At 35.3% G+C, this 22,672-nt stretch overlaps 1 protein-coding gene across 2 annotated transcripts in view; it reads right to left on the bottom strand.

Moving 5' to 3' along the window:
- Positions 1-22,672, bottom strand: part of CSMD1 (CUB and Sushi multiple domains 1) — a 1,056,650-nt gene that overhangs the window by 215,927 nt on the left and 818,051 nt on the right. For both annotated transcript variants that reach the window (XM_039715657.1, XM_039715658.1), the window contains exons 18-21: positions 18,512-18,700; positions 16,493-16,609; positions 15,749-15,964; positions 12,398-12,586 (exon numbers count right to left, since the gene is read on the bottom strand). In XM_039715657.1, the coding sequence (XP_039571591.1) occupies positions 12,398-12,586; positions 15,749-15,964; positions 16,493-16,609; positions 18,512-18,700 (711 nt within the window). The remainder of the gene's footprint in view (positions 1-12,397; positions 12,587-15,748; positions 15,965-16,492; positions 16,610-18,511; positions 18,701-22,672) is intronic.

The following is a 22,672-nucleotide window of genomic DNA, read 5'->3' as shown; positions in this document are numbered from 1 at the left end:
CACACAGAGAGATTCGAAAATCAGTCACAAAGCGAACAAATGTTGACTAATCTCTTTAGCACAGTGGGTAGGGCATTAAATAAGGGAGAAGGAATACTTCTCTGAAGAAACTCATACATTAAACAGTCGGGAAAAAAATTCTGAAGTAACTCATGAATCAATATTCACTGTTACCTTGTGAGCACTGAACTACTAGACTGGAAAATATATTCATGTTTACTTCCATTTCTTCACCTCCAATCTTTAATTCCTTATGCAAAATGAAACAAGGGCCTTTGGCCACACTGACAAGAGGATTCTGCTAGCAAGCATCAGACATGCTTTAAAATTATTTTACAGATATAAAGCAAATGAAGCCACATCTCTTACATTCTTGGTGAGAGACCCAGCCATGGCAGTTTTGTGTAAAGAAGGGATATGGTTTGTCCACCTATGGTAACTGAAAACTAAAGCACAGCCAGCCTTGAGAGATGTAATGCAACATTACCTATCTAGCACATGTGTTCTGTGAGTAACTACTGACTTTATTATCTCACACAGAAAAATGCTGTCATGCTTGAAAGAGCTTGAAAGGGCTCTTTAGTTCTTGACTGCAGAGGTCACATCCTTACTTCAATGCCTTCCAGATACCTGCTCAGTTCCAGAAACCTGTTTTCATCCTGACAACATTAACTTCCTCCCCAGCCCAGAAACATGAAAAAGATTTCTCATTCCCCCACATGTGTGATTTAATTTCACTTATTAACTACAATTCACTGAATATTACCAATATTCACTCTTTCTTCAATAAAAATCAACTAAATCTAGTAGTATCTGCAAGTCTTAAATTATGCAAACATTGAGAGGTATGGAATTTTACTGATCTTAAAGTAATTACTGTTGAAATTCTGTCTCCATATTTTGATGTACAACTTTGTGTGGGAAGTATCAGGGTGAATTTAGATGAACAGATAAACTACGACATACCCATGGAACATGCTCTATGTAAATAGTATTTTCAGGACTAACTTCTCAAGCTGTAGCCTTTAAAGAAAATGAATATATTTCACAGTGCTGTCACTGTGGTTATGTGATATGCATAGATTAGTATAATGTAAGTACAACTAAAGAACTTAAAATCTGCATATGATATAATACCTAAAAAATTGCTGTAAAAAAGATGTAGCACTGAAACACATGTTATGAAGTAACAGACATCCCTTCTCTATGTTGCATGTCTCCCTTTCCTTTGTTTCTGTATCAATCTTTTCAAGATACAAAATACATTGATTCAAAGTTCTAGGGTTTTTTTTGCTATCAATATGATCAGTAACACCTAAACCCACCCTCCAAATTAATCAATTAAGATCCAGTTCTCACTCACTTCATTTATTTCAATTTAATCGTGTATTTCAAGTATATCCTGTGACTAAAAAGAAGTGTAATCCAAGATATTTTTCAGCAGAGGGTATGTAAAAGTATGTCAAGAGAAAAAAACACAGAAAAATAAATTGGAAAAAACCCCACCAATGAGCCAGAAAACCATGAAAGCAAAAGAAATACTCATATTGACTGTTTCCTCCTCTAGAAGATTTTAGAGGAGGAACTACATGCTTTAATTTCACTACAGTTTCCAAGTTGTTTGTTATAACCTTGGTAAGAAGTGCAGCAGACTGAAAAATGCTGCTTTATCAAACTGGTCTTTAATTCCCTTTCAGAGAGAGTAATCTGTCTGGAACAGATACTTGACCCTATTCTTTGTTCTTTTGCTTAATGAAGTCACAAAATTCTATCTAAATAAGTAACTTATTTCTTTCATTGTCTTACTTGAAATTGGATAAAAGGAAACTCCAGAGGGTAGATCTTTTGAAGATCATCAAACACTTCCTAAATATGAGCACAACTATAAAACAAACAAAAGTCAGGGATTTTTGAATTGCTTTGAAATACAGTTCATGTAATATGTAACAATAACTTTGTTTAATGGAAAAGTTTACTTTATTATTTTTTCTTCCATACATCTTGCTAAAAGGTTTGACGGGATTTTAAGCAGATCTCCAAAGCAGAGATCAAATAAAAGTCGTATGTTGTCAGTTTAAAGGCTTCTTTGACACAAAGCACTCTACTGAGTGCAGAATACTTTTGTTGTATTTACAAAATTGTGCAGCAGTTCATGAAGTATGAGAAGAAGCCGAGCTCAGACATTCTTTATATTTCTATTGGACAATATTGTTATCCAGTAAGATGGTTATACAACATTAATAAAAGAGCAAAGGGGATCACAAATAAAGCATCATATGCTCTGCCTTCATATAACATAAAACTTAGGGTCCCCCCACACTCACTGAGGAGTCTCTAAAGCCGGGCATATGACTTCTGCAAGGCAGAAAAAATACATGATAGCATCATATGCTCTGCCTTCATATAACAGCAAAAACTTAGGGTCCCTCCACACTCACTGAGGGGTCTCTAAAGCCGGGCATATGACTTCTGCAAGGCAGAAAAAATACATGACTGGGCTCAAGCAGGGATTCATGTACAAACTGTGAAACAGTGCTAGGAGCTGAAGCTGATGGAGCAATGCATCAAACTGAGGTGCACGTGGAGTTTCCACAGCAACTCACTGCACAGTGTCTGAGTCTGTATTGTCAGCAATCCTTGATCTCCAATTCTGCAGCCTGCCCTCCACGTTGAGGGTGCACCTATAACTTCTCATCTGCACACTGCTGGGTGGCTGCAGCATTACCTTCACTCTGGTTTCACAAGAACTGTTTTTCTCACCTGCACTACTGAATTCCAAAACAATGTTATGCTGTGTTTCTCCTAAAAAGTGATTGCCATTGATTCTTAAATCATGCTGTTCTCATCCCACTTCTCATTCTTTAGCCTTGTAATTTTAGCCTGTAACTCTACCCAAAGACCACATCATTTCAGATCTGGTAGTGTTTATCCTGGAACTTCATACTTGAATAGAACCTTGTAGATAATGAGCAGTTAATAGTTATTTTAATGCACCATAAATATTACACAACAAAATACATATACAAATATATCACATTAAATACTATTTAGTCTGCAGCACTCACATGTGATCTATTTGATGTAAACAGTATCATAAGTTACCAGTGAGGATCTTAAGAAGGTCTGCATGAAAAATATAACTGTACCAGGGAAAAAGCAAGAAGATATTGGGCTTTTTTTCTCATTACTATTATCATTATTATTGTCACCACTACCTTTACTGGAGAGAGTTTTTTGTCTGAGGGTTCTGTCCTTACTCTTACCAGCTGGTGCCTGGGGAGTGGCATTCCCTGTTTTTTCTCTCTCTTTTCTTCTCTTTCCTTCTCTAAGATAGATTTCAAGTAAAGTTATGTCATCCACTGTGGACTGCACTACTAAAGCATGGTCATGTCAGCCTCTCTTAATATTCTTTAAGCAGTATCTTTATGATGGTGGTGAGGTTAGAATGCCTCAGTGAAAATCTGAAATTCTTTGCTGAAAACAAACCTCTTATTCAGTATTTTTTGTGCTATTTGAATGCACAGAACAATAGAGCAGGAAAGGAAGGCCTAAACAGCAGGCAAATCCTTTTCTGTGGTTTGCTTAATTAGTTCTTGATCCATATGCCACTGAAAAAAGGCACTAGTCACATTCTCAAAACAAACCCAATGATGTTAACTGGATTGCTGGCACAAACCAAGGTATGGGCATTTTTTTGTATTTAAATTATTTTGAGATTTTTGTCTACTCTTTCTAGTATCATCTGATCATAATTGTTGGACATAACATCCCTACATTATTCATCTTAGTAAGAAACAACACGTAGCAGACATAACTTTAAACCATAGAAAGAAGGCAAAAGGGTTACTCGAGGCAATCTTTATTCCTTCTAACTATAGGTGACTAATACCTCATATCAGGTAATTGACGTCTCATATAAGTCACTCCAACTGAAATCTGTAGGAATTCTGGAATATTAAAGTTTCAGTTTTTAGATACAGACAACCCAAACCTGTTATTATTATATGACATGATATTTTAAAGATTCATACAGAGTAAGACTCCAAGACTAACTCATGCAAATCTTCAACATTCAGTCAAAAACTGAAAATAAAAGAAGGGATTAAACAATGCAAGCTTTTGATTATATTATAAAAAATGCATTGTTTTAAGAGAAGGAAACAGAAATTATCAAAAACCATAAAATAACTATGAAATACATTGTATAAAATGGAAAACAGCCTATAGACATAACATATTATTTAAACAAACAATTCTGAAATACAGTGGATCCTGAATGCATGAACATCCTTTTTTCTGTCTGAAGATTCAGAGACTCACCTATTGATGCTATATAAGATTTCTTATTGATGTTATATAAGATTTAAGCAGCTCTTAAATGAGAGCACTCTCTGCCTAAACTCTACCTAAAAATGAACAGCAATTTTTAGACTTAGTTTGACTTCTTAAAGGTGAACTCAAATCCAGACTTTATGCTACAGAGACTTTAAAGAAAACAATGAATGTCAGATCTCAGCAGTCTCACAGAAATCTCCAATGCTATTCACACTAACAAGGTTTCCACTTGTTTCAATCTCACTGGAATTAACTCAATGCTACAACATGACAGAGTATATTAATTAAAATTGATGACTTTGCAATGAACACTAACTAAACTATTAAACAGAAACAGCTTATGAAATGATGTCAGCATTTTATTGTAGCACCCTACCAATTATTCAAGTAGTATTTAATATAACAACTGAATACGATAAATTAATGTGATATTAATGTGAATATCAGTGAGCAATACCTCGTGTAGTGAGCACTACACTAATAGTTAGCACTATTATAAGTCAAGTGCCATATAAAATTTAATAAAGGAGCAACACCACTTAAATTCAAAATGAAAATATATAGAAGTGCTTTCTATTCAGCTTTACCATTTAAGTTTTTTACAGCTTGATTTAGGAATTCCATACAGTTGAAATGATTCATTGGGGAAAGGAAATAATGCAGGTTAAAACTCAAACCAAACAAAAAACACCCAGCACTCAAAAGATTACCCTTTTATATGTTGTGTTTGAGCTCTGTTCAGTCCTTAACATGAAAGGCTAGTTTGAGCTGAATATAGTGCTAAGATTACCCTTTTATATGTTATGTTTGAGCTCTGTTCAGTCCTTAACATGAAAGGCTAGTTTGAGCTGAATACACTGTGTAGTGCACAAATAATAGTTCCATTATATGTCACATATAGGTAAAATTACACAGTTTTTTAAAGAGATAGTGAGCAGGGAAAGTGTAGACAAGCAGACAGAAGCAGCTTGAAAATCAAGTAAGATACTTCTCAAGACAATCATATAAAGGAGAGTTGAAGAACAAATTCAAATGTTTCTTCCCTAGTGTACACTGTGTAGTGCACAAATAATATTTCCATTATATGTCACATATAGGTAAAATTACACAGTTTTTTAAAGAGATAGTGAGCAGGGAAAGTGTAGACAAGCAGACAGAAGCAGCTTGCAAATCAAGTAAGGTAATTGTTAAGACAATCATATAAAGGAGAGTTGAAGAACAAATTCAAATGTTTCTTCCCTTTTATGAGAGACTGGAATATTAAGGGTTAATAACTAAAAAAAATATCATTCATTTGTAAAAGCAGCAGAGTGCTTTGCTGAGGGCAGGTTTGCACCCCTCTAAACAAAGGGGAGAAGATGAGGCATTTTGGATGTGTGGTGGTGAAACTTCTGATCTGTATAAGAGCAGCCCTGGTGCAGAGGGGGTGAGCACCCATCACCAGACAATGACACTAAAAACTGACCTTTGTTTAGCAACAAGCTGGCCTTTGAGCCAGATAAGGGAAAAGGCAACTGGCTCAGATGTAAAACTTAATTCCCAGGGGAGTTACTGGGACATTTACATATAGGCCTGAAGGTATTCATCCCTTCTGATAAGGCGTGACTGGCTACACTATGCTGAGAAACATTAGAAAATGTCATAAATGTCATAAACTATCAAAGACCCTCTGACTGTTATATTGTGGGGCTTTTCCCCACCCTCAATGGATCAAGACCAAAACCATCACATTGAGCAAGGGACATCTAAGTTGCAATAATCTCATTGCTGGATCCTCGTGCAGTGATAACTTTTCTCTCCACCATCTACTTCCATTGTTTCTTTTTATTTTCATTTTCCAGATATATTTTCTTAAATGATGGTTTTGGTTTGTTTTTTTTTTTTTTTAATATTTCCACAGATATAAGAGCAGTGGCCACATTGCAATTAAACTGCTATAAAATAAACCTGCTACACACCCACACACACATAGAGATCGATAGATAGATAGACAGATAGACAGATAGATAGATAGATAGATAGATAGTAAAATAAACCTGCTACACACCCACATACACATAGAGATGGATAGATAGATAGATAGACAGATAGATAGACAGATAGATAGACAGATAGATAGATAGATAGATGGATGGATGATAGATTGATTCTGGTAATTCAGTGTAATTTCACTCTGGTCATGAGAACTCTTGTTGTTTCTCTCACACACCATCCAGAGTCAATCAAGCTACCTTCCCCTAAAGCCACAGACTGGACCAGAGCATTTTAAGAATCCATGTGTGGATGGGCTGTTCAGGACCAATCCAGCTAGCTATGCACCCCAGTCCACATGATCTTACATGGACAGAAGGCAAAAGACCAGAAGCGCTCTTTTCCAGGTGGAGACCAACCACATCCTAAACTTAGTCCCAAGGTGTGAAAGAGGCTGGTTCAGCTCCCTCTAGGGGGCTTTAAGGGCTAGGAAAGGGGCTGGAGGAGAGGGACTACAGCCAATGGGATACAAGTGGGGAGGGGTGAGGGGAGGGGTAAACCAGGGAGAGACCACCACACTGACAGATGGGATAGGGGGGAAAAGAGGAAGATCTTGTGGTGATAGAATGCAAATCATGTGAACAGTGCAAATTACCAAACACCCACTGCAAACAACTAAATAACTATTTAGTGCAATACAACAGAGCATTACATAACTGTAACATTAGACAGGATCCCTTGGATGTGGTGGAGCGGATCAGAATGATTAAAAGATATCTAGAGTTTTCTGGTATGATCCGGACCTACTGAAAGGTTTTCTGTGGGTGAAAGTCAACCTCAGAGAGGGTTGTGAGGAGAAGGATATTGACTCTCAGTGTGTCACTGAAGGGTACAATTACCAAGAGCAAGTCAAATGCTGGCTGTCTGCTTTTTCTGAAATTATAATGATAATTTTTTCCCCCTCAGTACAACCTGGGCATGTGAGACCTGCTAAAAGGTTTTCTGGTGTAACCTGGGCCTTTTGAAAGTATTTCCCTGGGAGAAAGCCAAGCCAGCTTCTCAGAGAGGGTTAATGGGGAGAAAGACATTAACCCTCTGCAGATTAGAGACAGATTTGAAAGGAATGACCACTTAAAAGGAGTCAAATGTGGCTCATCCCCTTCTCATGAAATTCACCTCTTTTGAAAAGAGAAGGCACCTACATCTAAGCTCCATACTTTGTAACTTTAACAAGATCTCCATCCGGTTTTTACACCATGTCTTTCATAATCAAACACCATATCTTTGTCAAGTGGGGAGGAAAGAACGAAATGTCTACAATCTTTCAGAGTTTCATCAGAATTTCACACTGCACAATATAAATGAATATCAAAACTAAAAGGCTAATTCCTCACATTTTTAGAGTATTACTGCAAACGATAAAGTCACATTTCAAAAAGTATTAAGGAGGTAATTTCAGTGTACAACAGATGCATGCATTTGACGCTGCGGTCTAAATTCCCTTCTCTGCTTCAGCCCCTACTTCTTGGCCACTTATCTCTGGAAATGTGCATACTCATAGGTGTCTTGTTTTGTTAAACATTTCTGTTTTGCACATACCGTACTCCTCACCAAGTCTAAGAAGACACAGGTAACCATATAGATTTTTTTTTTCCTTTTATAGAAAGATGATTTAAGGACCTTGTCTTTGAATGCTGTGTTTTGGCAGAGTTCCATAGCTGGCAGATGTGGGAAGTGACGAATCTAAATTGGATCCATGTCAGCAGCTGATATTTACAGAACAAATTTTGTGTACTACATGCTAGTTTAAGCTATGTAACAAGCAATTTAGGTGTGTTTTAATTGCAAAGCATCCTCTTAATTTTATAGATCTTGTCAGAACACAGTAGGTGCTATTTCAATAATTTCTCCAATAATTAATGTATGCATGTCTTTCTTTCTTTCTTTCTTTCTTTCTTTCTTTCTTCCTTTTTTTCATTCCCTTCCCTTCCCTTCCCTTCCCCCTCAGATTCAAACCAATTGTGTGTAAGTTGAAACAACTCCTTTATATCCTTCCTCAAGGACAAAAAAGCCTCTCCTACCCTTGCAAATGGAAGCCATTTGCCATTTCCTATGACCTCTAATGAACCAGAGGTTCTTTTTTTTTTCTTTTTTTTTAAACTTCTGTTTTCATATTGCTTTCATGGTCTTCTGATTCACCAGTTTGTTTGGTTTTTGAGCAATGTCTCCCCTAACATATCAGTCTTTCACTTCATTTACTAACAGTAATACACATTCAAGACAGAGTATTAGAAAGCTCCTGAATAGTTTGACTTAAAGCAAACTCTAAAGTAAGACAAGTATGATTAAAAGCATAGTCTTGGTTTGTTAGATGAGATCTGGAAATATGGAACGTGGATCATGTTTAAAAGGATCCACAAAATGGATTAGAATGTGTTTAATGGAATGTGGATCCTGTTTAAAAGATTAGTGATGACAACATGATAACATCAGAAATTGGATTTTGACAGTCTCTTTTAGGTGGACATTAGCCTCAGAATCAGGGACTTCAATAGATTTCAATAGGAAATTGTTCCACCTCATTTCCAGACACCCCAATTCACCAAGCTTCTGAGATTCACACAGCTTTGTGGATATGCAGAGGTGCGTGACTGCCTTGAAGCTTTACTCTTGGATCTATACTCTAGGGGGACTACTCACTAAAATCTGAGGTTTGTCCTCAGGAAAAAGTAGTCAGCTGTGAAATGTAAATGAAACTATAATAGAAATGTGTAATTATAGGTAGAGGAAAAAAGAGTTGTTGCTGGAAGGAAAAAGTAGTAAGAATATGCATCCACACTCAGTTTTTTCTTCACAGTGATGAGATAAGTAAAAAGTTATATATTTTTAAAGGTATATACAATTATGGAAACAGTGCAAAGGGAGTCAGCCTTAAGGCCCTGGATCTTCTGCACACTCTTTAACAGTAAAGCTCTTTTCCTGAAATAGTAGCAAGTAGGTGGCTGCAGGCACAAACTGCTTTCTGGTCAAGGGACAGATCCATCTGGAGGATACATTTAGAAATGGGGTGACGACTCAAAGGGAAATCCTAGCTAGTCTCTTCAAAACTCTGGTGTCAGGTGGAATAGCATGCAATACAACTTGAAGTGTGTAGCTGAGCTACGCAAAGTCATTCTAATTGAAAAGACAAAAGAGTGAATGGTTGACACAAGGAAATAAGATTTACAAGTCCACCTGTTTATGAATATGAATCTGATTTTGCAGGTAGACTTGGTGGTGTATTTTGTTGTGAAAAGGAGGGTTCTTATTGCAGAAGAGGTTTTATTCTGAGAGCCAACCAACTTCCAGGCAATCAGATAAAGAAATACAGGGGAAGACCATCTACCTGCTCAGCATGGAGAGAAGGACACTGAAAGTTATGATAATGTTGTTCATACAGGACTAAAAGTCTTAAATTAAGAATGGCAGCATCATGATGTTAGGCTAACCATACCCCCCAAGCTCTGCTTTTCCTTTACCTGGAAAATAACCCAAAGAAGATGAAAGGGTGGAAAGGCACAAATAGTTCACTGATCAGGAAAATTGCATAGCATGTTTGAGGTAATCCTAGAGGAAGGACTTGAAATTATTTTCTTGGATTGAGAAGGGCAAGACTTTTGGAAACCCTATTAGTTTGTTGGTTTTTTCAACAGCAGATGAAACTAAATACAACTTTTGTGATATAAATCAGCATGTGCTCATGTGAATGTTTAGTTTATAAATTAAGTACAATTAAATTTCAAGGGCTTTCACTCTGAATCTGATTAAAAGTAGCATGAAAGACTGTATTACCATATGTCATAGTAGGTATGATGCGTGTTTATAGTGTATGAGAGTTTGGTCATTGTAGAAATGACAATTAGAAAGTAATAATCAACTGACCCCAGTAATGTACTTATGAATTTGTGCCACTGAATTAAGACTAGATTTAATTCTAAATGTAGATTCCAAATACATCAGATTTCAGGACAAGCCTCTGCTTTTCACTCTTCTGAGAAAGAAGTCTTTTTGTGAACTCCTTTTCAGAGTAAGAGGATATCTTCACCCCTAATGTCTTAGGTGCCATGGCAACAAGAAAAGGGACTTCTGTATACCCTCTTAGTGGTAAGAAAAAAATCACTTATAAAAGCAGCTATGAAGGGCACTGAGTATGTCTTTCCCCCTCAGTTTCACACAGCTGCCTAGCAAAGTTTCTTTCCTTGTATTTGTTTTAGTTGCATTGTATATATATTTAATTTGCTAAACTACAAGAGGTCAAATGAAAACATACGTTGAGTTAAAAGAGTTATTTAGATCATCTAATTTTAGAGAAGTGCCACTTGTCTTTGCATATTTCATAAAAGGTTTTACTAATCAGTTAGACAGTGTGATCTCATACATGGATCTAGTGACATTAATTGTCTCAGGGCCAGCTGACAAATTTGCTAAAAACTAAAGATAAGAACAAAAAAAAAAGTTGGGCTATCTGCAAATAAATTCCATTTCAATATGAATGGCAGACACATCGCATATACATAAGATTAGATGTGTATCACTAAATTATGCTTGGGAGAATGTACAGGCAGAACATACATATCTGTATCTGGCACAGTAAGTGGTGACATTAGTCCTATAAATTCACATTCAATGGTTGATACTTCATTAAGCTAATTATTGATACTTTGATAATCTTTGCAACTTTTCAATGTGTCATTTAGTTTATGAGGATAGCCAAGTGAGCACGTTCAAAATATCAGGTATGAATCTCATGTAACTATAGGTACTGTAAGAAAGGTTTTTAAAAGCTAAAAAAACTTACAAAAACTTTTGTTACAAAAGTTAACAAAATTACAAAATCTGCATTTAGATTTACATTTAAATGCTTCATATAGAATGTCTCTTTTCTTCAGCACAAGATAATATTTCTGCAGATGACTAAAATGTTATGATATCTAAAATAAACTAAATGTGTTGGAGTGGAACACAAACCCCTTAGAAAGAGAGAAACCCCAAACAAAACAAACAAAAAAAAAAAAAAAAAACAACAAACAAACAAACAAAACAAGCAAATATCCCAGGGCTTAAAATAGACTAAGACTTAAATTTAGATTTTCCAAGTAAATAGCGAACTCCATATTATTTTGCTTTCTCTCTCATCTGTAACATCATTTTATCATGGGATAAATACCTCCATTTTAAAACAAGATTTGAGATAACATTGTTTTTCCTATGTATCTTATGTGTACTTACAATGTAGGGGACATTTTCAGATATAAAGATCCATCTCTTTATAATAAATAAAAGAAATAAGCTGAAGTTGAGTTTCTCCCTTCATTAAATAAAATCTTATTTAAAAACAAGAGCCCTCTTAAGAAAATCCATTTAGAGGTGTATGGAAGTATTTGACTTTTCAGAAGCATTATGTCAATAGTAGCTGGTGAGATTCACTTGACATATTGGAGATAAAAATCTCAGAAACATCTCAGAAATACAGCAACTGCACAAATTTCATAATATATAGTCCCAGAACTTTTCCAAGAAAGGAACTGTTCACTCAATTAGAGTTCATAGTTACTGATGTTTAACAACCACACACTAATTTTAAAAAATAAATTTTAAAACCACTGTGATGCAGTTTATAAACTGTAAAAATCCCAAAAGCTTAGAATTACAAATACAACAACACAATATGAAAAAATACCCTTAAAACCAGCAGCAGGGCTCTAAAGTACGCTATTTTCACCTAAAAGTACTAAACATAATTTCTCTACCCCAAAAAACAAAGTATGAACTTTGTAACTTAACTGTGCCAAACATAAAGTTTAATAATTACTTTTATCTCACATGCCATTCTGATCTTATTTGCTGGCATACTTCTAATTATTCCCCTGTATTTTTTGTTCTCTATATAAAAGAGACATGCATTACTTACATCTGGCCCTGACTTTACAGTTTTTACAGCTTGGGGATCAACTGTTTCAACCCAAGCACGCTGTTCCCTGCCCAGTATTCTGACACATGCCATGTGCTATCAACGATTTGATGAATGAAATGAAAGCATGTGACCACCTACCCACACACCTTGGCAGAGGTGCACTCCATACACGCCGACCACCTCCCAGGCAGGTGAGTTTGTTAGCACCTTCCAGGCGATATCCGGGGAAACAGGAAAAGATCAAAGAATCTCCAACACCAAAATGAAAACCAATTCGCCTGCTGAAGGCAGGAACACCAGGATCATCACATGGCTCCAGATCATATTCTGTAGACAATAAAACATAATATGTTATTATTTGGACAATTTGTTCACATAGAAAAAAAGCAACCTTATCAAATTGCTTGCATTGTGTGAGCATGGAACAGCTGGAAAGCATGCTGTGTTCTCTACTAAAACCCAGTACTGTTTCTATAAGTCTATTATGCCTATATATACAGTAATTATGTATTTAATGTGTCCTACACATACTACATCTATTTTTTTAATTTCAAGAGCTGTAATCAGCTTGTACTCTAAGTAGTTTACTATAATTTCGTTTAATTACTTCCTTTGTATATAATTCTAGTTTCTTTTCATCTGAACTTCCAAACAGCTTTAGAAGTGAGCCATACAGTTGAAAGAAATCATTATGTGATGAAGAAAATCTAATTAAAAAACAAACAAAAGGTTAGGTGAATGAAAGACATATGAAGACATTTTCAAAAAGTGTGCTTTTATAACTACACATCAAGAATAATTCAGCAGGAGGAGTCAGAGTAGACTAATGGGAAAAAAAATCAGGGCTATTACATAGGAAGCAAATCCAACTCAGAAAATATATGAGCCTCCCATTTTCCCATCTCCAAAGAATATGCTGTGGAAGTATCGCTTTTTGTTTATTCTGTTTTTCCATGTAATTTTTTTCCTTACATATCCACTACCGACTACTTTGAGAAAAGATCTTGAAAGAGAACTATTTAACATCTAATGGAAAAGGTTTGATTTTATATTCTTCAGAATATGATCCAAAAGACCAATGAGATCCCTTCTGGCAACAGATAAGAAAAAATGTTTTCTAGAACATTAACCTTAGAGGTCATTGGAAAGTAGGGTGAAATCTTCTTATTTAGAATAAGAGACTCCATTTAGTCAGGGAAGAAACTAAACCAAAGTTTCTGAGTGAGTCTTTAAACAGCTGATATATCAAATAAAAGGAATAAATAAATTATTCTCTTTGGTAACTGTCTTGTAGGAGAGTTCTGAATATTAGAGGCAGTCTATAAACTACATCAGTTTCTGCTGGCAAAGGTTGTAAGTTTAGAAAACATATGATCTACTATCTCTGCTCAGTACTGCAGAGACTAGGACATGGAGATACCCTGTAGTACACCTTTAGGCACATGGCAATTTTCATGACAAATTTCTATGTTTGATGACATTAAAAACAGGTGTTCTCACAAAACACTTCTTACTAAAAAGAAATATATTCTGCTTGTGTGAAAGTACAAAAAATCACCTATTTGTTTCATAAAGTTAATGTACCTCACAATATTTCTCAAAATGTGTATTTAATATAAATGATGGCATATGCTATCTCTGTGTGTTATAGCAGTAGTAGATAGGACACAAACCTTCAATAGTGTTCGAAAAGTTCTGTGATCTGTATCTTTTGTTACTGCACAGTTTTCCCCTTTCGCCTTGCACAGTATTTTGTGTGTTTTTCTACAACCTGGCTAGTTCTCTACTCTTTTGATTTAGTGATAAAAAAAAATACCAATGAAAAAATTAATATTTGTATTTACATTTCAAATTTGTAAAACTGCTGACCACTGCTTTGGTGAGTCCAAAGTCTCCAGAATGAATGTATTTTAGCAATTAATAGGAGTAAATCCAATTCTATTGCTGTAATAATGAGGTATTTTTTTTCATTTTTTTAAGTAAGCAAGCTAAATGAGATATATTACTCATAAATATAATGATCATCTGTAAACATTGCCAATTCTCAACAAAACTTATTGGCTTTCAGTTCTTGAAAAATGATGCAGGAGGGTTGGATGTGAGTTTCTTATGTACTCCTTCCATAAAATATACATGTGCATGTACATTTCATCTAGCACTTGCTTCATTTATATGTATCATGGGACAAGTGGAAGCTTCAGAAAAACCCTGCCTTAGCCTCAGAACTCAGCAGCATTTAAATTTAAGGACTTACTCTGGTCCACAAGTTTTAATGATGGAAAATCAGGTCTATTTATAAAAATAATTATTTATTAAAGAGACAGAGATAACACACCAAAGATCCTAATCAGAATTACTACGCAGTATGAAACTAAAAAACTACTAGTAGATTACAGCCTAGAATAAAACTTCAGTATTTCAGGGTACCTATAATTAAAGCTAGCAACAGTATTGTAATTTACCACCAAAATGACAATAATATACATAGATTTCTTCACCTAACGCCTGGGGAGTAACTGTAAAATAGAAACCCCTACTCATGGGAGAAATTTCCAGGATCATGTACTGAGGATTTCTGTTTGTGAAAGTTTGGTGTGGCTTCTCTAGTTTGTCAGTGAGGTGTCTGTCAGTAAGCAATCCAGCTTACCTTCCAGCTCTCACTTCAAAAGTAAGATGTTTATAGGCAGCTGGGAAATGCCAGAGCACTGGCCATTTTGGCTATGGTGCCAAAATAACTCACTACAAGACAGCTCATCCTGTTTATCTGACCAGCTAACAAATAGGTGAGCTCTTGTTGGGAGGTGAGATGCCCTGCTACATCTGTAATTCTACTTCCTAGTAATGGAGATAGGCAAAGAAAGTTATTGAGAAATGTGTATTAGTTGTCATCTAGTTTTAGAAGACTGTAAATAAGAAGCAGTAACAAATGTTTCACTTATTTTAAAGAGGTAACTTGTAGAAATACATCAATAGCTAAGAAGTGGTTTATTTAATCTTTATATACACATTTTACATTTTAAAATCAGTCTTCAATTTAGAGTCCTTTGTGAATCTGAGCCAGCATACCACTGCTTTTTTAAAGTTTCTATACTTCAGAACAAGTCAGTTAATATCTTCTGAACCAGTATCTTCTATCTTTGTATTTTTTCCCCTTAATTTTCTTCTTCCAAACTTCTTTTTCAGCAAGGTTAATGTTTCTGTGAGAAGAGGAAAAACTTAACACAGACAAATCACCAACCTTCTTCTTGATTCTCTTGCCCACCTTTTTAAACCTTAACCAGTTTTTTTCTGATAGAGACTAAACAGTTTTGATTAAGTGTTTGTTTGGTTTTTTTGTTTTGTTTTGTTTGTTTTTTTTTTTATTTTGATTGTTTGTTTGTTTTGTTTTGTTTTTTTTTTCTTTATGGTGTTTCATAATATTTCTGTTATCTGCAAATGAAATATCATCTGGAATAGTTTCAGGATATTTAGCAGAATGGAATTCATTACCTGAAAATGTTATGTTGAAACCTTCATAAGAAATTGAAAAATCAGATATAAATCGAAGCTGTGCAGTAAAATTTCCAAAGAGGCCGGCTTTAATTGTAGGGGGTAAGACCGAGCCAGTTAATCTGGCTACTGGTTCTGTGAAGCTCCCATCTTCAGTGATGAGCAAATAGTCATGAGAGCTCTCAAGGTGAAAAGTATGAAAAACCAGCTGTACACCTTTAAAAGAATTAAAAAGGAGGAAAGAAAAGCATTTAATAGCAAGTTTTTCTATTCCTTCATATATAGGTGACACAGAAAGCAATTTTTATGTTATGTGGAAACATTTTGAGAAAACGTTAGAATCAAAATCATAAATTCTGAAAATAAAGTTTGCAGCAAGCACATGAGTTCAACGGAATAATATGTGCAATATAGATACTTGTTTAGTTTGCTTTAATTCAATAGTTCCTGTAAGAGAATTGATGGCATTCAGTGTTATTTTTATACAGCACTCCGAAAATTCAAATGTTCCTGTATTTCTCTTTTACTTATAATATCTTCCTTGATTTCATTATTACCTAGGAGTCGTACATTAATACTTGACTGAAATTTGGTATTTGTTTTTTATTTTTGCATTTCCTCCAACACAATTCTGGCTTTTAATTCTAAGCTTCAGGGAAGTTTCCAAATACAAGGACAAAGCATTCAGGATTTTTTTTTTTCCATACAGACATTATATATGTACAAAACATATCAGATACTTACCCTTGCCATGGGACACTTCAATAGTCCAAGTGCAGTTTAGAGAGTTTGGATAAAAATCAGGAAAACCTGGAGAAAGAACAGTTCCACTCTTCCCATGAATATATCCACCACATAAAGCTTGAGAAGAGAGAAAAAAAAAATCATACAAAAAGCCTTTCTTGTAAGAGGATTTGAGAGAGAGAGACAGAGAGAGAAAGAAAGAGAGTTCATTTTTTAACTACACCTAAAATTAAAAATAAAGTATTAATATAAAAAGTTAATTAATCCAAAGCTGCAACATTCATTCTGACAACAATTTGTTTTCTTCTAAATTAGCCCTTGAAAAGGAGTTAATTTTTCATTTACAACCTCTCTTGTTAGTTAACAGAATATGAACAAAAATTTAGTGCAAGTATTAATTCCTGTTGTAATAATATGTAAGAAATAAGGGGATTTTTTTGTGAAGTAACAAAAAAAATATCTTGCTGCTACTTTTCTTTTGCTAAATAGTTTGAAAGGCATACATTCAACTGCATTTTTAACAAACAAAAATATTTCAGTAAAAAGCACTTTTTTTTTCAAGTAAGTAAAAGTTTGATGATTACTGCAACGCTCAGGGGAAAAAGAAAATGTAATTTCCTCTTTTTCAAAAATTTAGATTGTCCTATCATAAGTAATTTATTTGGAACTGAATATTTTGGAAGACATGAGAACTATGATAGAAAACATTTTGTGCATACTAGAATTTGCTAAACTAGACTGTTCAAAGTTGCATAGCAAATTAATTAATGTTTAAGATTTGCATGCTGAATTGCTCACAGGTCTTATAAATACAGCATGACTGTGCTTTTCACTCATCTCTTGCAGTCCAGTTTTTATGCTCTTGTTTTTTTAAAATTTTAATATACTAAATATTTAAACAATAAAGCAACAAAACATTAAGATGCTTTTAGTCTTCTTCCTCACATAGAGTGATACATTTTGCCATTAACTAGATGGAAAATATACATGAGAAAAATGTTCAATAAATTTTCAGTTCCTTTATGTAGATGTGTATGTATATATATATGCACTTGGTTTATAGCTTAAATTCTTTTTTTGTTTCATTTCTTATTAGACTAAGGTTTTTGTAAAAGTTTTTAATATTTTTTTTAATTCATGTGACTTATATATATTTGTAGAGTAAGTAAAAGGAATAGAAATGCTTCCAGCCTGGTTTTACCTGAATATAGTTATTTCTGCGTATACACCCACATGAAAGTGGGTGAAGGACGTGGGAAAAAAAATCTCTTTCAATGAGTGAAAATTAACTAGATCTTCCTGAAGTTCAACATTCATATGCATACAAAAGAGTTAAATATTGATATTTTAAGTCAAAAATACATCCACACCTTTTTAAAAGTAAGTAGAAAAAGAAGAGAATACTATTCAAACTTAAGATTTTCTTGCTGGTGGGAGTGAGGAAGTGGGTGTGTGAGGCTTGATTCTGGCTGTAGTTAAACCATGAAGCAATTCAGCATTTAAAAAAATGTTTCATGAAAACTCTAGGTAGTTACACACTTCATATCCAGCAAAACAATTATTACACTAACCAAAGTTTCAAAACAAAAATATGTTAAGAAAATTAATTACATTGGCTGGTCATGGTCTATCTGCTTTAGTATTGAGCATCCTAAATTTTAAAATATAATTTAGGTATGCAGTATTTAGAGTTTAAAATGTAAATTAATTTTATTTGCTTTGTGTTGAAAGTATTAGTTGTATGGCACCATTTTGATTCACAGCTGAACAATGGCACCCTCCAAGAATCTAAATTTTCTGTTTGTGAATATATGCCTGGGGTTTTTTTAGTACTTCACTGAAAACTGATACAGAGATGTAAAGCATGGCTTTTAATAACAATAAAATAATTTCTTAAAAGTGTGGATCTTGCTGCAATTGAAGGGAGGTAGTAGCAATGGCAAGCTTAATTAGTTCTGCAAAATAGTCAATTGACTTTTGTGGACTTTAAACCTGCCATCTGAAAAGCTTGACCCTTACCATCACAGCTGGGTAATGCATGATTCCACTGATGGTTTCTTTCACATATGAGAGGTTCTTCATCACTCAGTGTATATCCTGGATCACAGCTGAAGGTTACTGTGGAGCGGATATTAAAGTTGTTGCCATGGCGATGGCCATTCACAGGAATTCCCGGGTCAAGGCAAGAATCTGATTCCAGAGTAACACCTGAAAAACACAGATTTAATTTTGTTTTTTTCACCTTTTTTTCAGATAGTAAACAGAAAAAAAGACCCAAACAGAACACAAATCAAGGAAGACAGGAGAAAGAAAGAGCCTCCAAAAGATCCTAGTTATCATTGCCTGAGAACCAATATGGGATACATAACCTTTTCTCTAGCTGTTGTCTGACTCAGAACGGTTTTCCAGTTTTAAATTTCATAGAAAAGTCCAAATTAAATAGAAAAAGACTTGAGCTTTAAGGTATATTCTGACAATCAATTAAAAACACCAAAACAATAAAAGTACTGGACATCTGAAACTATAGGAAGATACTATAGTTCAAAGTATGAATAAAGACTTTACAAGAATAAAAGTCATATTTGATTATTTCATCTATTCAGTTTCTGATACTGCAGGACAACTCCATTTTTCTCTGCATAGTTATGATCACTTGGTACAACAAGAAGCAGTGTCAAAAAGCTGTAATTGAAGAGTTCACAAACTACTGAATTCTTACAGATATTTTCCTATGCATGAAAAAAAAAGAAAGACAAATAATATAGCTTTCACAATTGCATAACTCTTATCTGACAGAAAGAGTTTCTGGTAATTATGTCTTCTGGAGAGATTAAATAGTTTTTGGCAAATAAACCTGGAGCTATCCACTGAAAAAAACCTCCCTGAAATTATCAAATGAAGGCTCATTAACTGAACATTATACATTCTGCTTCTAGTAATAGCAAATTATTTTGGAATTTAATAATATAATGAACAATAATGTATACATATAAGGGAAACAAATAGAGACTCACTATTGGGATGACACGAATTTCTTTTATTTTTTGTTACTATGTGTGGTGAAATGACCTTGTCTGGTTGCCAGTCCCCCACTCAGGTGCTCTCTCATTATTCCTTTCAACAGTACAGGGGGAGAGAACAGGGTAGAAAAATAACTCAAGGGCTAAGACAAAATACAGGGGTGAGGGTGTCACCCTCACCTGTGTATTAGGCTTGCATGAACAAGTCTTAGCAGACAGGGACGGCCAGAGGAGCGGCTTCTGTGAGAAGCTGCCATAAAGTTCCCACATGTCCAACAGAACCAATGCCATCTGGCATCAGGATGGGCCTGCTGCTGGCAAAAGCTGAACACCTCAGGGATGGTGGTAGAGCCTCTGGGATAACATAGTTAAGAAGGACACAAAAAGCTGCTGCAGAAAAACAGCAGCCATAGGTAAGAGTGAGAATGTGAGAGCAAGAATTCTGAGACACTAAAGTCCCTGAATAAGAAGAGGGAGGAGGTGCTCAAGGTTTGGAAGCCCCTGCAACCCGTGCCTCACTGTAGTGAGGCAGCTGTCGTACTGCAGCCCATGAAGGTTCACAGAATATCAGAGATCCACCTGCAGTCTGTGCAGGACTCCACTCTGGATTAGATGGATGCTCAAAGGAGGCTGTGATCTTGTGGGAAGTCCACACTGGAGCAGGCTCCTGGCAAATCTGTGGCCTGATGGAGACAGGAGCCCCTGCTGAAACAGCTTTGCTGGCAGGACTTGTGACACTGTGGGAGACCTACACTGGAGCTGTTCATTAAGAACTCTAGATTATGGGAAGCATTCAAATTTTTGAATTTGCTCCTGAGGGAGGATCTCAATGCTGTAGGAGGAGTAGACTCTGAGGGGGCCAAGAAGGAAGGAGCAGCAAAGATAATGTATGATAAACTGATCACAGCCTTCATGCCCTGCCCCCCTGCACCTCTCAGGAGGAAGAGGTAGATAAAACTGATAGTGAAGTTAGCCAGAAACGAAAGGAGGGGGAGGTGGAAGGTCTTTCTAAGATTTGGGTATCTGGGATCTAGCAAGGTTACTCAACCACAATTGCCTTCTTCACAAGCATTTCGTAGTTTCTTAGCCCTCTACAGGACAAAGAAGGTGCTGGTCCTCTCAGCTGCTTGTGCATCTCTAACCATTTCTGCAGAATTTTACTGCTTCTACCCTCCCCTGTTTATCCAGGAGTACTATACAGCCTTAGGAAAAAAGTAGGAGGAGTTCCAAACTAAGGAAAAAATTGATTTATCAGGGCATAAAGTGAAGGGTTCAGAACTATAGATATGAGTGTTGGAATCAGGACTACAAATAAAAAATATCATAAATAATGACTCTAGCCTTCACAGAGAAATATTCTCTGTATGCTCCAGCTCTTATATCTCACTTAGAGTTCAGATTTGAAAGCTTATGATCCAGTTTTCATGAGGCAACCCTGACATGCTTAAATTCTAGATGAAGTTCCTCTAGACTTGACTGAATACTCTTAATGCAAATGTACCATGTTAGCTAACAGTGCATTTTTAGATTCCCTTCGCCTGGATAAAATTATTCAATAAAGTCTCAAATAAACCATTTAAGTCTATAATATTCTACATTGTAAGTGCCCTTAATTTCATCTTTGAAATTTTAACTTTGATGCACATTAGATTTTTTCAGATAAATCATGTCTCATATTTTGAAATGTGGTAGTGTAGGTGGAGGTCCACAGCAGCACTCTTAAAATTCCTTTCTCTTAGGGCAGCCTACTACCCCTGCCTAAACACCTCAGCTGCTTTGGCATTCTGAGTCACACTTAACAGATAAACTCATCAGGTTCTTTTTGAAATGATAATTCAAAATTACATTGACTCCATTGTTTCACATTTTTGCAGGAAGACCAAAAGCTATAGAAAATTTATGAACTTCCAACTTCCTGACTGAAGTAGTAGTGTTAAATAAATAAAATCAGCTCAGGCAACAGAGATTCATTCCCAGAGAAAAATATTCAGTATGTAAGTTTTAGCAACCATGAACATAACTGAAAAGAAATATTTTTTCTTTGCTTCTTTGCCTGAAGATTTTAATTTTTTTTCTTAATAGGAGATAACCTAAAATTAAATAATGGGCAATTCTTTGATATGAGAAATATGGCACAATTCTGTCACAACAGTGATAAATGTGGTTTGAAAATAATTGTAAATAGTTGATTGAGAAGGAACACAGGCAGCAGATCAAAGTCTAGGACCGGCTGCAATTTTTAGTTACTTGGGACCATGACACCATTATCATGCTTTACCCCCTTCCTGTCAAGTCATACTTTTTCTAAACAAGTATGAACCTTTCAATGACTTCTTATGTGTCATATTTTCCATGTTAGCAACATTCTAGTCTTTCTAAACTGTGTCACAAACTGCACACAATAGTCTTCCTGGTCATCAAAGGAAGTGAAAAATATTTGAAGAAATCCTAGATAAAACAGTCCCATAAACAAAACAAATGTATTTTCTGATATTGTCTTTTGGTTTTTTAGATGGTTAAATATGATGTCTAGAAGATTCCATTTTCTTTCAATATTCCTACATTTTTCTCTAGATTATGTAGGTTCTGAGTAACATCCAAATCTTTTTCTATTGTATTTCTATTTTGTATTTGTGCATGTCATTTCTCCTTCCCCATTTAGGTTTAGCATGTTTCATTGTAGAATCAAATTGGTATTGTTTTACACTCTTTCTTCAGTTCATCTAGCTTGTTTTGAATTCCAAACTTCTCAATCATAGTGCTTACTATAATTGTAGGATGGAGTCATCTTCAAATTGTAACTGTTCTTATATTGTCATAAAAATATTCAAAATCCTTTTTTTTTTCTTTTTTTTTACAGCATCATAGTAATCATATAACAATTTAGGGTGGAAGGAACCTCTGGGGTCATGTAGATCAACCCCCCTGCTCAAGCAAGGTCACCTAAAGCTGGTTGCACAGGTGGCATCATAGTTATCACATAACAATTTAGGGTGGAAGGAACCTCTGGGGTCATGTAGATCAACCCCCCTGCTCAAGCAAGGTCACCTAAAGCTGGTTGCACAGGTGGATCCATTCCTGGATGTATTTCAATATCTCCAAGGATGGAGACTCCACAGACTTTCTGGGAAACTTTTTCCAGTCCCTACCGTACCTTATT

This window comes from Passer montanus, unplaced genomic scaffold, assembly GCF_014805655.1.
Source record: "Passer montanus isolate IOZ18808 unplaced genomic scaffold, ASM1480565v1 scaffold34, whole genome shotgun sequence".
Classification (NCBI taxonomy): domain Eukaryota; kingdom Metazoa; phylum Chordata; class Aves; order Passeriformes; family Passeridae; genus Passer; species Passer montanus.
Note: the sequence above shows the minus strand (reverse complement) of the source record. Positions and strands in the feature narration are given on the sequence as shown.